Source organism: Mizuhopecten yessoensis, unplaced genomic scaffold (assembly GCF_002113885.1).
Source record: "Mizuhopecten yessoensis strain PY_sf001 unplaced genomic scaffold, ASM211388v2 scaffold10799, whole genome shotgun sequence".
NCBI lineage: Eukaryota > Metazoa > Mollusca > Bivalvia > Pectinida > Pectinidae > Mizuhopecten > Mizuhopecten yessoensis.
The window spans coordinates 237,385-252,557 of record NW_018408727.1 but is presented as its reverse complement, the minus strand read 5'-3'; the positions used below and the strand labels follow the sequence as shown (position 1 = coordinate 252,557).

The window sequence follows — 15,173 nt, the reverse complement described above, 5'->3', positions numbered from 1 at the left end:
GGGGGGTCATATGGGGGGAAATTGCTACCTAACTGGGAAGTGACGCGCGAGGTTTTGAAAAAAGGTTATCAAAAGTATATATTTTTCAAAAGTTAAATACCTAAACATTACATTTATCTAAAAATCTGTCATTAGTTCCTTATTAAACTTCATCAGTGGCCCAGTAATTAGCCGGAACTTATTCCAGATAGGAACTACAAAGGTATGAAACACTTGCTGATTGGCTGATTTAGTTATGTGAGTCCTTAACCAATTACTTGTAACAGTTATATAGAGTAAATAAAGTAGAGGTATATTAAACATACCTCGTACGCTTCACACTCTTACCATGAACATTGTTGCCATATGCATCTTTTGCGGACAAAAGGGGAGATACACTACAGCCTTGTCTCACGCCGCGAATGATGATTGTTTGATAAGCAACACTCATTGCAAGTAAACATACGACTTGACATAATGTGTTTATTCATTGTTTATAGCAAGTTTTCTGACAGCTTATTAAAAGAAGATATTATACCAATCCAAATATGGTAAAATTTCTGGAGCTGATGACTTCAGAAAATGTAACTGTTATTAAAAATTAGGCACATTTTGGTTTTAAAGCTAATGAAAGAAAGACATGTTTCTGGATACTCAGGCACTGGCAAATTATGTTTTGAAAGTTATAAGATCTGAAACAAATGAAAACTTGAATTTGTCGGATACTAGTAGTCATATTATTTATTTCTGTATTGCCTGAAGGGACTTGGAAGACGCTTGGGGCTCACTTGGTGGGTTGTTGTACTCTACGCCGGTCATGATTCCCTTTTTAAGCAGAGTTAAGGCCCCTCTGCATTCGAAAATTTTGACATTGACAGAATTGTATGTCTTTTGTAAAGGGGAACTCAGGTTTATGATAACACACTACAATGCAGTGCAGGTGGCTCTAGACACCAATGTTAGTGTGACCAAAACTTAAAGTACATGCGTCCCTGTACCTGACGCTGTACATAGGGATTGAACGGCGTTTTCTAAATGTTCATACCGGTATGAACGCAAATCGGTTACATATTGCATGAAGCCCGCGCTAGGGCTTTAGTTTATGTTTAAAAAAAACATACCCTACTCATAGAATATAATTATTATGAGTAGGGTGGGATTTTGTTTTTCTCGTGACTATTTTTATTGACAGACACAAATGCCTGTGAGCTGGTGGGAGAATTTCTAGGGCAGTACATCACTACCGCTAGCAACCGTGAGTTGATAATATTTTGCTGATTGATTGTTTTTGGTCGTTTGAACAATTTCTTGTGTTAATTTGCTTCAATAAAAATGTGAAATCTCTTCAAGTGGTATCTTTGTTTAAACATGTCAACTGTTATTTCCCTTCGCAAAATCATACGCACAGGTTATGTTAATCTGGTCGAATTCATCGGCAAATGAAACAGATTACATTTGGTAGTTGCATTGAGTCCAACTTGATTGGGAATTGAAATATTCAATCATGTATGTTAGTTATGCTGCACAAGGGCATGTATACCTATTGCTAAATAATGATTATATTACTGCATATAAACACTGTCTTCTACACAATATCAAATATATACTGTACAAGTACGTGCATGATATCGTTACGTGGTAATCTTATTTAAAAACTTCTTGATAATCGACTTTAATTATTCATTAAAGGAAAGAGTGACCAGACTTGGTGGTGTATGCAGGTCTTGTAAAGAAATTTTGTCGCTATAATCTAGGTTATTTGCTCTTCATTATTCCTACAATTATGCTATTGTTATCGAGGCATTTTGTTGCAAGGTTGCAGTAACCGGACGCGAAGTGGATATGCTCCCTGCTATATACCCGTGACAGAGGTGCTCATTTCTGCGCAAAAATATGAATCGCAGTGGATTTTTCTTACCTCACTTGGCCCAAAGTTGTATTTTATGTAATTCATTGCTATATTATTTGTGCATTGCAAAAACATCCAACAAACTAAATCTCTTCCCCGTCAAAGATATAACACATAACGCTTGTACTTTATAACTTTTATAATTATCACGTCCTGTCTTATATTGGGTACATTAATTGCTGTAAAGTTCTGCTCTAATTAGCTACAACTCATTCTATGTGTCGTCAAGTTTGTCATCGGTCATCTCTTTACACTCTAAAAAGCATTCGGCATTACCAAACAGGTGCTGGATACACTGATTATAAGTGTATTTTACTAAAAACAAATAGCACCTGTGTAATACCATTACCGCACCAACGGGCTTATTTTTTAGCACTAGAGGACTTTCAGAACTTTGATTTAATTTACATGCTTGTAGCGCTGTGACGTCACTCAGGTAATGACCTGTTAACAGATTCTGTGTAAGCAAAACGCTTAACATTAACGTCCTTGCTATTCAAGCATCTATGGGATATGTTGTTTTTGTTTTCCTTCCAAACGCTATGTCGCCTGTGTTTGTCCGTGTTGTTCACTCCGTTTTAACAGTCATACAAACAGGTGAGTAGAGGCACGCGATCTAGCACGTGTAGAAACATTGAGGCGGCCACACGACTTTTGTGCAACCGTCCGTCCGCCGGTTAATCGTGGGCGACTTCATGCGTGATCTCATGATCTGTTGCTACCTTTAATATTGCATTGACTTGTCCCACTAAGGCTATATTGACAGGTATGGTACATGTCATGTGGACTTCTGACGCTCTGTTCCAAATCTCAGTATTGTGTTTAATTATTGACATCAACATTGTTATTGCAGTAGTCTTAAATATTAATACAGTAATAAAGTGATCCACGAGAAGAAAGGCCAATGATATATATTACAGAAAGAAACATTTTGAATCTAGTTTGTAGATTGCAACAAAGTCATGAAATTGTTCTCATTGATTTAATATTAGACCACAAGTGTCATATATATGGATAAACGTATTTATTATCAGGTTATAAGAACCAGAAACCAACATTTCTTTAATCACCCTCCCGAAATCATCAATAGTCCACATTCGTCATCTTTAAGTTTAGTCGTAACCATTCTCAATCCTTCTTTCCATGTCCCATTCGCCTCTGGAACATGTTGCCCACGGACATTTCATGATCACTCAGCCCTGACCTCAAAACGTTCAAGTCAGGACTCCAAACACACAAGCTGTAATTACCCTTAATTTTTTTATTAAAATAAACAAAAAAACAACATGTTTTTAACCACAAACTTTACATTCTCCTTGACAGTGCGCCTGTACTATCTTCTACATATTGAAGGACACAAAGTACACTGTTGATATTGAAATATTGCGTACTTGGTGTTTTATCTGATTTTCTCACATGCCTATAATAACTTTGAAAGTCATCTTGTACTTGAGGACAAAATTTGCTTATTATTAATGTAACTATAAAGTATTTTGAAGGTATATCGACAATTTTCTGTGATTTTGTAACCTTGGGTAAAATGCACACAACTCATTTTAAGTAATTTTTGAAACATTTTCAGGATATATAAACCAATCGTGATAACATCATTGTAAGTGCAAGCAATATGAGGTAGTGTTGGGGCGTACCTTGCACAGTGCCTTGCGCTTTGTGGCATAAACTGCTGATCTGATTCATTTTCACTGCAATTTAGCAAAAAAACATAACGATAGAAATGCATTAAAAAAAACCACTACGAAATGATGCATAACAAATTGATTTAATGCAATGTGAGTTACCTGTTTTGTCATTTCTGTCACTCATCCTTGATACTGCATTGATAATGCTCACTTACGCTCCGTGCACCCCTCGAATATTGTCAAAGCAATATGGAAGGCACGCTGCTACTTGATTGGTCCGGGTAAAAAGCCCACTGACCAATCGCTTAAAGCTGATCCGTGTCCTTTGAAGATTAAAGAGGAGCGACACCCGAACTCAAATCCAGTAAATTTTAAAGCTATACACTACCCCGGGATTCAAATGATCCATCCTTAATACTCCAGGGCTTACACCCCTGGAATATAGGTCATAGCAAAAACGAAGGCTCAGTCTGCACCACCGTGTGGATGAGACGAGAAGACTTGAGTGTGATCCTTTAATCTTATGGATATCAAAAGATCTCACGGTCGCCTAACAGTAAAATTGACTGGCCTTGAGTCAAGGTGTCGCTCCATTGAAATCTTGATCTTTTGTAGATCTGATAAAGATTCTTTCATAGTGGGTGCCAAGATCCTTCTAGGATCTCTTGTTAATTATAGCAACCAAACATCATGCTTGTTAACAAATCCTTGGGAGTTTTTAAAATATTTTGGACTTTGCGAAGTTTTACAAAACACATCCAGTGGTCAATTGGGTAAAGTTTCCAACCCTGAATACCAAAATTTGTATCACCCCAATCAAGGGTTAAAAGGGAATACCTAAATAAACAATGATTATGTTTACTGAATCCCATTTCTAATTTCGAATCACTAGCCGTTTATTCAATATACATGAAAGTTTTTTTGCTGAAGCATTAAGTTTGACCAAGTCTAATGGTGTCCTCAATGTAAGGACTAGTGATTTAGTATTTACATGTACCATATCAATTTTAACATTTTTACACAATTTAAAGAATACACGGGTTGTGTGTTTATACATGTAATGTGTATTTGTTATTGAATACAAATGTATCCGAAACAATTGATCATGTCATGTTCAATTTAATATCATCAATTATCATTGTTTATAGAAATATTCACGTGAAAACATTATTATATATACCTGGTAATATATTATTATTCCTCATCTATAATATTTCCCTAATTCATTCAGAACATATCACATGACCGTGAGACAAATCATTGTGTCTCATGCATGCTTGAAGGTTGACAAAACATTGTACCTATTTCCCTTCAGGATGTTAATTTTCCCCATGCAAGGATAGTTTCTCAAATTCTTGCAAGAGTTATCACACTTTGACTTGACATCAACAGCAATGGCAGACAACTGGAAACGGGTTATTTTGTTGTGGATGATATTTATTATATTTACTTGTCGATTCTTTATTATCAAACATGACAATGGCTAGAAAGGTATTTGTCTGTTATTCAATTTTTATAAGGGCCCTGCATCAGAGGTATTGGAGCCCTAAAGTTTTCATGGTGTCTTTCTGCACGTCTGTTTCTGTAGATTATATCAGAATCAAGAAGTTTAAAATCTGTTAAATGTAGATGTGCTTAAGGGTTTACAAGTGCCTAAAGTCAAGGTCAAGGTAACTTCTGAACCCTTTCACCACTGTAGACCATAATGGACTCATCCAGATAAATGCACAGTAGAGTCTACTAAAGTTACATAGGGGTGAAAGGGTTAATAAGAAAAATAAATCAATAGGGATATATATACTGTCAGAATGTTTGACCTGCCAGTATCTGGTTTGGTTTAATATTTTATTGAAATCATTTTGCTCTTAACTCATTTACCCCTGAAATTTCATAATGAACTATTCCAACCTTTGAATTGGAGGAGTTCAAATGAGTCTTCAGGGGTGAATGAGTTAATGTCCTACAGGTATGTAATCACCTTCTCTATACTTCTTTCATCACCCAGGTGGTCACTTTCTTTTGTTCAAGTAGTCTTATACTTGTTTCACAGATTGCTGCTTTGACCTCCTTCCCAATCTCTTCAATCTAACGTTTGCCTTGTAGGATCCCAAATCTGTTCTCCAGGTGTAGTTTGGAGACCTTGATTATTCTTTAGATTTTCCATGTTGTATTGTACATGTACATGTAGCGGCACTGGACTGGGTCGATCATCGGCGACTAGCTAGCTTAATTGGCAGAGAGTCTGTTTAGAGTTCGGAGGGTCCTGAGTTTAAATCCCAGACTAGCATTTGCAAATTTCTCTTTCTCCTGTTACAGAATTGGCGAGCTTCTCAACCCTTTTTCTCTTTCTCCTGTTACAGAATTGGCGAGCTTCTTAACCCTTGTTTTAATGAGTGAATGTTTTGCAAGAAGATAACCGAATCTTTGTTATAAATATAGTTGTGTCCTTTTAGGGTGAAGACTAAGAAAAAGGAGGGAGGAATGTAGTGGAACTAGACTAGGTCAACCTTAAGCGACCAGGGAGCTCAATTTGTAGAGCAGCCATCTAGAGTTTAGAGGGTTCCGAGTTTGAATCCCAGTCTGGCCATTGAGTTTCGCTTTCTTCTGTTTCATACATGTAGTCCTCCCTTTTCTGCTGCAAAGCTTAAGTTTGATTTCAGCAAGGACACATATATATATATATATTTTGCTATGACCATTCTAAACATCAGCTGCTTTCCTTAGCTTGAGATCTTGTAAAGATCTCCTGTCAATCGCAATGGGGTTAACCTAATTCCTGTTGTTTCCACCTGGAATTGTCTGTATATTAACTTACGGATATCCTTGTGTTATAATTAATGCCTTTCATCTTACCACCAGGTTGTGTGTCTGACAATACTCAACAAAACATGTCTCCATTTTAAATGATGACACATGTGATCTCCTTGCCTTGCCACGATCCCATCTTCGATATCCTGGTTGTATCACCTGGAATTGTCTGTATATTAGCTTACGGATATCCATGTATTATAATGCACTCGACTTAACACCAGGCTGTGTGTTTGACAATACTCAACAAAACATGTCTCCATTTTAAATGATGACACATGTGATCTCCTTGCCTTGCCATGAACTCATCCTCGATGCTCCAAGGGTTACGCACACTTTCGCTAGTTTCCTTTCCAAAAATATCACAACCAGAATGTTGTGTTGAGGTACATATACTAATATACTTAGATGTTGTACATCAAGCAGTGCACGAAGTGCAGTATATATATATGTATATGACTGACCTTCTCCGTGCCTCATTGAAAGAGGCAAAGCACTGCATGAAAGTTGTAGCTATATGTATTTCAAGTATAATGATGCTTTTCTAAATGATTGTATTCCTCTCTACCAGTAATATTCCATGTTTTTAACTTCATGCATAGCTAGACATGATATTATTTTCAGCTCTGAGTACAACACTGTTTCATCATTTCACCCTTTCACCCTCTATCTACATCACAGAGATATATATTGGATAAATCTGTATGGCCACAATGCAATGACCCATGTGATTCGCATGTTTGAAATTTTTCTTCTATGATGTTTTCAGCTTGAGATTTATACTATAGATATAAGGTTAGCACACGAATACAATAGTGAGAACAGGTTAAATTATTTTTCCGTAAAGTCGGGACGGGGTATTTTTGTCTCATTGACGGAAGAAAATAGACTAATTGGGAAAGAAATGTTCAGGAGTAAACTCCAAATTTTGGGAATTAGGCATTAAAATGAAATAGTTTCATTTGGGAATGGGACCCTTTATAAACCCCAAAAAGTTTCCAGAATAAAACACTCATAATGAAGTGTATATCTATGTACATAAAATGTATTAGAGGTGTAAATTGCATCACCTACTATTTAGCACTGTTATCGACCAGTATGTTTATTTCATGCAGAGGTCAATTACACAGGTAAAATGATCAGATGATAAGGTCTGCTACTAGAAGTTTAATATTAAAATGATAACGCAAGTTCAAAACAGATCACAACCATTAATAAATTCCATGCATAAAATAATGTGTAAAATAAACATGCTCGATTGCATGAATATCGTTATTGCAAAGAATAAATATGGTAATGGACAATTCATTATGTGTTGTATTATTTGCAAATGCTCTGTCAGTCTTTTGACTACTGTAGTCTCGCTACACAAACAAAATCATTAAACATACACGTGCAAATTACAATTAACTCAATAAAATTGTACCCGGCCGGCCAGTTAGGCGGACTGAAAACAGCTGTATTGTACCTCTGAACGTTCATGCCACATGCATTAGTACAATTGTATAGTGTTATATTGATTTCTCCTGAAGATTGATTTATGAGAGTAGGATCTACCTGTTATTTAGACTAGGTAATTGAAATTATTTAACATTTAGAAGCAAAAAAAAAAAATGTCTACCTTTGATGTAAGTTTAAAAAAAAAAATTAAAACATTATATAATTACCGGGTAACGCATAACTTCGTTGAACTCTTTGCACGGATGTTGGATCCCCCACTCCCCTGGCCCCCACATTACAATAACTTGTTTTGAAGATGTATATTGATATAAAAGAAAAAAATCAGTGTAATTTAAAATACGTGTTCAGTCACTATAAGTCGATACAAACATTAAAGGAGTGGTGTTGGAATTGAACAACACATGACGAGTGGAGAAACTATTGAAGCCTTCAGTCTGTTCCCGTATGGAAATCTCAGCATTAATAATGCAACACTCTATCATGCAGTAACTTTCAAATTGATGAAAGATACCCCAGTAGACGAATTTGTGATGTCGGTGTGCCAGATACGCACCTTGTTTAACGATTAATTTCTATATATATAAACACAATGTCCTTATAGATATGTTGGGGGTAAGTAAGAATGTTTCTATGCTATTTCAATTTTTTTTTTTTTTTTACGAAACTGCATGGGGGGGGGGTCATCATTTACTTGAACAGAAGATGTAATATCCAGAGTGCCATATTGTTTAAAAGTCTATTCCGCTCTCTGATGAGGAATGTCTGAAAATTATGAAAGTCATTTATTTTTATTTCTTGTCTGTGTAGATGATTCTTCTGACTCGCTAAAGTTCAAATTCCAGTTTTGAGTTTCAATATTTTTCAACATATAAAAGATAAAAGTTTTGTGTGCAGTTGTTCAGCAAATAAGGCTTTTAAACATCTTGGCCCCGTACTGTAATGCAATGTTGTATTGGTTTGACATTATGTGTACTGAACATGTATATAACGTGCAGAACTATAACTACCAGCAAGGAACTTCAAGTGGCACTGATGAAATTTTATAAGTTGGCACGTTAAGCCAAAAGGAGGCATGCATTGGGCAAAAAATGTAACAGGAAAAGACACATAAACACACAGTCGGGTATTCTAGTGCAAATTTCAACAAAAACAAATATGGGAAATAGTTTTGTGCAGTTGTTAATATGACTTGGCTGCCAATCTGGAACATTCTTACATATGTAGCATATACATTGTATACAGATTCTATAGACAACCTGCTGCTAGCAAATTTAAAGTAGTGTATCCGAATGTTGGTTGTTCAACTACAATAAATCTATATGTAGCTTTGCATGCATGGATTGACCTGAAGGAAAACCGTTCCCTCAAGTTATGAAATATTTAAGTCATTTTCTACAGGAGTATTCTGTGTTTTTTATCATAATGCGATGTATTTTACAGAATTTCAGTTGCTTGAAATTTGAGTATTTGAAAACAAAGTCCAAATGTAAAGAAAAAAACTTGAAAAACCTATCCAATGTTAATCCAACTCTTTACCAAAGAATAAAAAAATGCATGGCATCAGTTAAGTATATTTGCTTTATCTTCTATATATAGAAGGGAAATTACTCCCAAGTAAAAAAAACAATCTTAATTTCAAAGTGGAACTCTTCTTTGTAATTACTCTGAGCAGTGGTGCCTTTTACCTTAACAATTATCTGTAATACGTTTTTTTCAAATGAAACTAGGATACCTTTTTGAAACATCCTGTCAAACATGAAATGATTTCCAATTAAGATAATGCTGTTGTCTTATTTACTATGATAAATGTCATCCATTTTAAGTATGGAAGTCTTTCCTTTTAGGTATGTACATTAGTGAAGGTCCTAAATATTGATGTTTTCAAGTTCCCCAAGTTCCCCAAGGTCCTCAAGGTCCCAAGGTCCCCAAGGTCCTCAAGGTCCCCAAGGTCCTCAAGGTCCTCAAGGTCCTCAAGTTCCCCAAGGACCCATTACATATACAATGTGAGGTATACCTTAATGGTAGCTATACAGCCCCTGTCAGTTCATAAATGGTGTTTATACAGTCAAGTCTCAGGAGACACTGTGTTTCCATTGATCTGTTTACCTTTGACATTCAAACAGAATACTGTGGAGCAATATTCTCCGACATTTGTTGGCAAATGATGTAGATCAATAATAAAAATATTTTTTTCTATTTTCATCTTTTTTCCTACAGGGAATACTGGCTCAGATTAACAGTAGCTGTGGGTAGACAAAGGAGAAAATCAACATGTGAATCGTACATATGAGAAAAAGAAATATGGCCCAATGCCCATCAGGGCATAAAATGTTTGAATTTGTTACGAACAATTTGGTGAAAAAAGGACAATGAAATTTCACAATGTCCATGGGAGCGGTGTTTCACTGTTGGAGAACAAGACCGTTGCCACTCGGGCAGACAACTCTTTCTGCAATGGCATTGTGTTCAGTGACCTACCAGTCAAGGTCAACCAGAAGGTGTGTCTGGAGCTGACCACTGTCCAGACATGGAGCGGAGCCCTCAGGGTAGGACTGACCTCTCTTGACCCTGGTAAGGTCAGTGTGGCCGACCTGCCACGTTACGCCTTGCCTAATCTGGCCAAAAAAGAGGGATACTGGATCCAGCCAATCAACGAAAGCTTTGTGGATACGGGGTCGCGTGTGACCTTGTATCTTAGTTCTCAAGGTCAGCTGCAGCTATTTGTGGATGGACTACACAAGGGTGCCTGTCTCCAAGGCCTTCCGACTGACCGCACTCTATGGCTGTGTATTGATCTCTATGGAAACACCAAAAGTGCCAAACTGGTCAAACCAGGTAGGTAAAAATGCCAGTTGATGGGTATGTGTTCATCATCTCACCATTACTGGGACCCTTGTTTCTAGTTTTAAATATACAGTCAAACCTGCTTGGGCAACCACCTCTACTAAATGTTGAGATGCTACTTTTGAAAATTTCAATTTTCAGCTGTATTTTTGGTAATGGAACCTGTATAAAGAGATTATCTGCAACAAGAGACCACTGTTTAAGCATCCCAATAGTGGTCCCTCAATACAGGTTTGACTGTATATGAAGTACCAGTAGTTTGAGTATATATGTTGTTTATATTGGTGATATAGGTATTGCCAGCCGTATACAAAAAAAATTCCTTAATGTTAAAAACCCCAGCTAAAATAACTCTTTATGTACATGTGTCGACCAAAATTGTCTGCTTATGTCTATAATGATGTCAGCCAGCCCAAATGACATGCTGAGATGAATAAGAGGGGTTCAGCGAACTCCATTTTGGGTATAATTACAAAAACAAACAGTATCTTGGTGACTCTATCATTTTTCAGCTTATAAATCATTTGATTTAAAATAGTATGACATTGATTCCTTTACACTTTCTTTTATCAAAATACCTGCAAGCATGTATATATAAATACACAACTTCTAGGACTATCATGATCAGGATTACGGTCTGCCGTAAAATTTTCATTTCATCAAAATGGCGGTACTCTATAATTACCCTCCAATTACGCTCCGATTATCTAGTATTCAGGATCAGTGCCCAGACTGTTCAATACATAATACTCTGTATTGATCCATCATTTACAAAGGTATCTTCTGTAGATTGTGTTAACTTGACAGGCAGCAATTTTTTTCTTTTGATTTGCAATGTTTCCTCGGTCTTGTTGTGCATGAACATCATTTAAATATTTAACATGTCATGTGTTTCGCGTGTGGAATGGTAATTACTTAGAATGGTTTGCATTAATTTTCCAGTATGATCTATCAGTAATAATTATATGGTGCTGCTTGACCTTGTGATGGCCTGCAGTTTAACGACTCATATCGGTATTTAACATTCATGCCAGTATGAGCGTAAACCAGCTGCATCCATGTACAAATATATTACATACTGTTATACAATATGTATATGGATGTGCGTGTATACGTATGAGTCAAAAAAAGTAATATCAACGGTAAATTGCCAACAATGCAGTCATGATCAGTGTAAATCAATATTCTGCCTACGGTTTTATATGCTAGTTGAGAGACATATTGTTTTTAAAATATAAGCTATATCCTATTACATGTATATTTCTATTTTGTTTTAATGTTATGTAAGCTGTTCTATGTTTCTGTGTCTCTATAGAGGACCAGATCCAAAGATTGCTCCGAAAGTTTGACGACCTCCTATTGTCTACACTGTTGGGATTACTTCCTTGTCCATGTATATATTTAAAATAATATAGCGATAAATAGTTTTAAGTGTCCATGTGATGGTAAAAATATATATATAAAGCAAAACGCAAAGACTACAATTCACAAGCGCTTTCGACCATTTTGGGGCTTTTGAGTCGATTTGAATTTATTTGTGACGTCATAAATGGAGTACACATACTTATTACTTAATGCATAAAAAATACTGATGTTATAAACAAAGTACACACAATGCGGATGTCTAGAAATTGCGACGTCTTCTAAAATAATATATCTAAACATATATAAGATAATGCCAGAAATGGTTGTTTCTATAGGATGAGACCAGTGCTTTACTTTATATACCGGGACTTCATTATATTTTGCCCTCGGCCTGGTTTGATATATAGTGTCATTACCGGGATTAACGGTAGTCGAGGGCGTAGTATCCGTCGCAGAGTCTGATTGTCTTTAGGGCCCGACTTAATGTATATGTGACCAGTGCTGGGTATATATTGCTACGTGTATAATTAGTGATGGAATACTAACATTGATCAAAGATATTTCATTTTAATTGTTGAAAATTTATTACAGAAACTTTATATTTAATGATACAAGACAATATATATAATAAGACAATTAAGCATCTGAATTGTTTTTATTCACATTAATTGTGACCAGATGTCTCAGCAGATAATCGGGCTAGCTACTGGGGCCATGAAAAGTGACATCCCAAAATTATGTGCACTTCATGAAGTACATGTGTCCTCAAAAGGTACTGGGAATTCTCAGAACCTTTGTGTCCTATCCGAAACCTAATAAAGCTCATCTGTCTGTATGTATATACAACCAGCAGCACTATAGCAATCAACTCAGGGTTGACTTTTTAGATGAAAACAAACACAATTACAGCATAATTTAACTGATTGAATGTAATCATGAATAAATGAATGCAAATAAAGGGCAATTGAATTGAGAGTGTGGTACCGTTACTGGATAGCAGATCTGTGGAGAATATTGATTGATTTAGTGGAGGAGCCTAGGATTGCTGATTGATTCAACAACTTTCGATTCACCTGTACGTGTATACACGTTTACCTGTCTCAGGTAGCATATATACCTGGCTTTATCCTACCTGAGAGCCGTATGTGCTGTTATATTATATCTGCGTGTTAAATGGAACGTATATCTGATTATGTCTGGCCATGGGTCCAGTAAATGTTTAATGCTGCGCCTCATTGGAAGGCTTCAACCAACTGTGCTGGGACTTCTGTAACAGAGCTTGATGGCACGGTGTGCTCCTGGCAGTGGAGGGCAGAACTGCAGGTAGCTATAAGGACAGCATATGTACCGGGAGGTACTGGGGTAGAGAAGCCCAAACTGACATGTCGTCCATACAGCTGAAACTGTAGTCAGTATCATGAAGATTTGTGGTTGGTTTTACATGTACATTAACATTGGACATCTATTCTGCTAGATATCATACACTACAAGCTGAAGATAAGTTTGGACTTTTTGGATGATATTCACACTCTTGCAGCGGGCATGATATACGCCCCTCCAATCTGCTGATGTGATGATGCAGGATTTTGATAAAAAGAGTTTCATTTCGACAACTTCACACTAAATATATTTCAAGGAGATACGTCAATACCGTTGTGATGGATGTTCCGTAGATACAGTATTTAAATAGGCACGGTGACACCGGCACCAGACTGATACATTAGGTGACGGAGACACCTACATATTATATTGATATTAACGAAGATTCCGAGGAAAGTGTCACATATCTTGGTTGTGGGCTAGTTGACTAACAGTATCGTAGGCGGAATGGTCATGCTCTTGGATCCTGGACGTGGCTTCGACCGGATATATCTAATCCCGACATAATGACCGGGGGTGGTAAGGACATCTCATTTATTGACTATAAGTAGTTATTATTGTTGTGTTTGCTCAACTGGCAAGTACACAGGTGTCAAGCTGGTGAGTATGTTGTGTCCAACTGATGAGTGAATGGGTCCTGTTGGTAAGTGGGTGTTCCCAGGTGGTAAGTGTGTGTTCCCAGGTGGTAAGTGTGTGTGCTCAGACGGAATTTGTGTGTTCCCAGTTTGTAAGTGTGTGACCCCGGTAGAAAGTGTGTGTGCTGATGTGGTAAGTGTGTGTTCCTAGGGGGTAAGTATGTGTTCCCAGGGGGTAAGTATGTGTTCCCAGGGGGTAAGTATTTGTTCCCAGGGGGTAAGTGTGCATCCCATGGCCAGGTAGGTTTATTTGAGTTTTACGTCCTATTAACAGCTATGGTCATTTAAGGACGTGTTTTGGGGGTGGAGGAAAGCCAGAGTTCCCGGAAACCCCCCACCAACCTATAGCCAGTACCTGGCGACTGCTCCACTTAGGCCTCGAACCCACAACCCAGTGGTGGAGGGTTTGTGGTAGCAGAATGTCAGAAAACTTAACCACTTGGCCACTGATCCCAGGTGGTAATTGTGTGTGCTCAAGTGGTAAGTGTGTGTTCTGAGGTGGTAAGTGTATGTTCCCAGGTGGTAATTGTGTGTGCTCAAATGGTAAGTGTGTGTTCTGGGGTGGTAAGTGTGTGTTCTGGGGTGGTAAGTGTGTGTTCTCAGGTGGTAAGTGTGTACTGAGACGGTAAGTGTGTGTTTCCAGGTGGTAAGTGTGTGCTGAGACGGTAAGTGTGTGTTTCTCGGTGGTAAGTGTGTGTTCATTGTTGGTAATCATTTGTGCTGAGGTGGTAAGTGTGTATGTCTGACAAGCTGGTGTATGTCTGACAAGCTGGTGTATGTCTGACAAGCTGGTGTATGTCTGACAAGCTGGCGTATGTCTGACAAGCTGGTGAGCTTAAGCTTGGGGACCCAGACGATGCAAAGTGTGCATGTTTAAAAGCTGTTTTTTGTGTTACCATACAATCTGCTGTTGAGTGTATGTGTTGTGTGCTTAGTGTATGTGCAGAGATGATGAGTGTGTGTGTAGAGGTTATGAATATATGTGTAGAGATGATGAGTGTATGTGTAGAGATGGTGAGTGTATCTGTAGAGATGGTGAGTGTATCTGTAGAGATGATAAGTGTGTGTGAAGAGGTTATGAATATATGTGTAGAGATGATGAGTGTATGTGTAGAGATGGTGAGTGTATGTATAGAGATGATGAGTGTATGT

General features: G+C 37.3%; 1 protein-coding gene across 2 annotated transcripts in view; it reads left to right on the top strand.

Moving 5' to 3' along the window:
- Positions 1-2,406: 2,406 nt before the first annotated feature.
- LOC110462544 overlaps positions 2,407-15,173 on the top strand; it is a 44,728-nt gene continuing 31,961 nt past the window's right edge. Inside the window, exons 1-2 of one of the 2 annotated variants that reach the window (XM_021516528.1) lie at positions 2,407-2,485; positions 10,015-10,632. In XM_021516528.1, the coding sequence (XP_021372203.1) occupies positions 10,167-10,632 (466 nt within the window). In that variant the 5' untranslated portion in view covers positions 2,407-2,485; positions 10,015-10,166. Of the gene's footprint in view, positions 2,486-10,014; positions 10,633-13,248; positions 13,906-15,173 lie in introns of those variants that run through there. The other variant, XM_021516529.1, reaches the window with a different exon arrangement.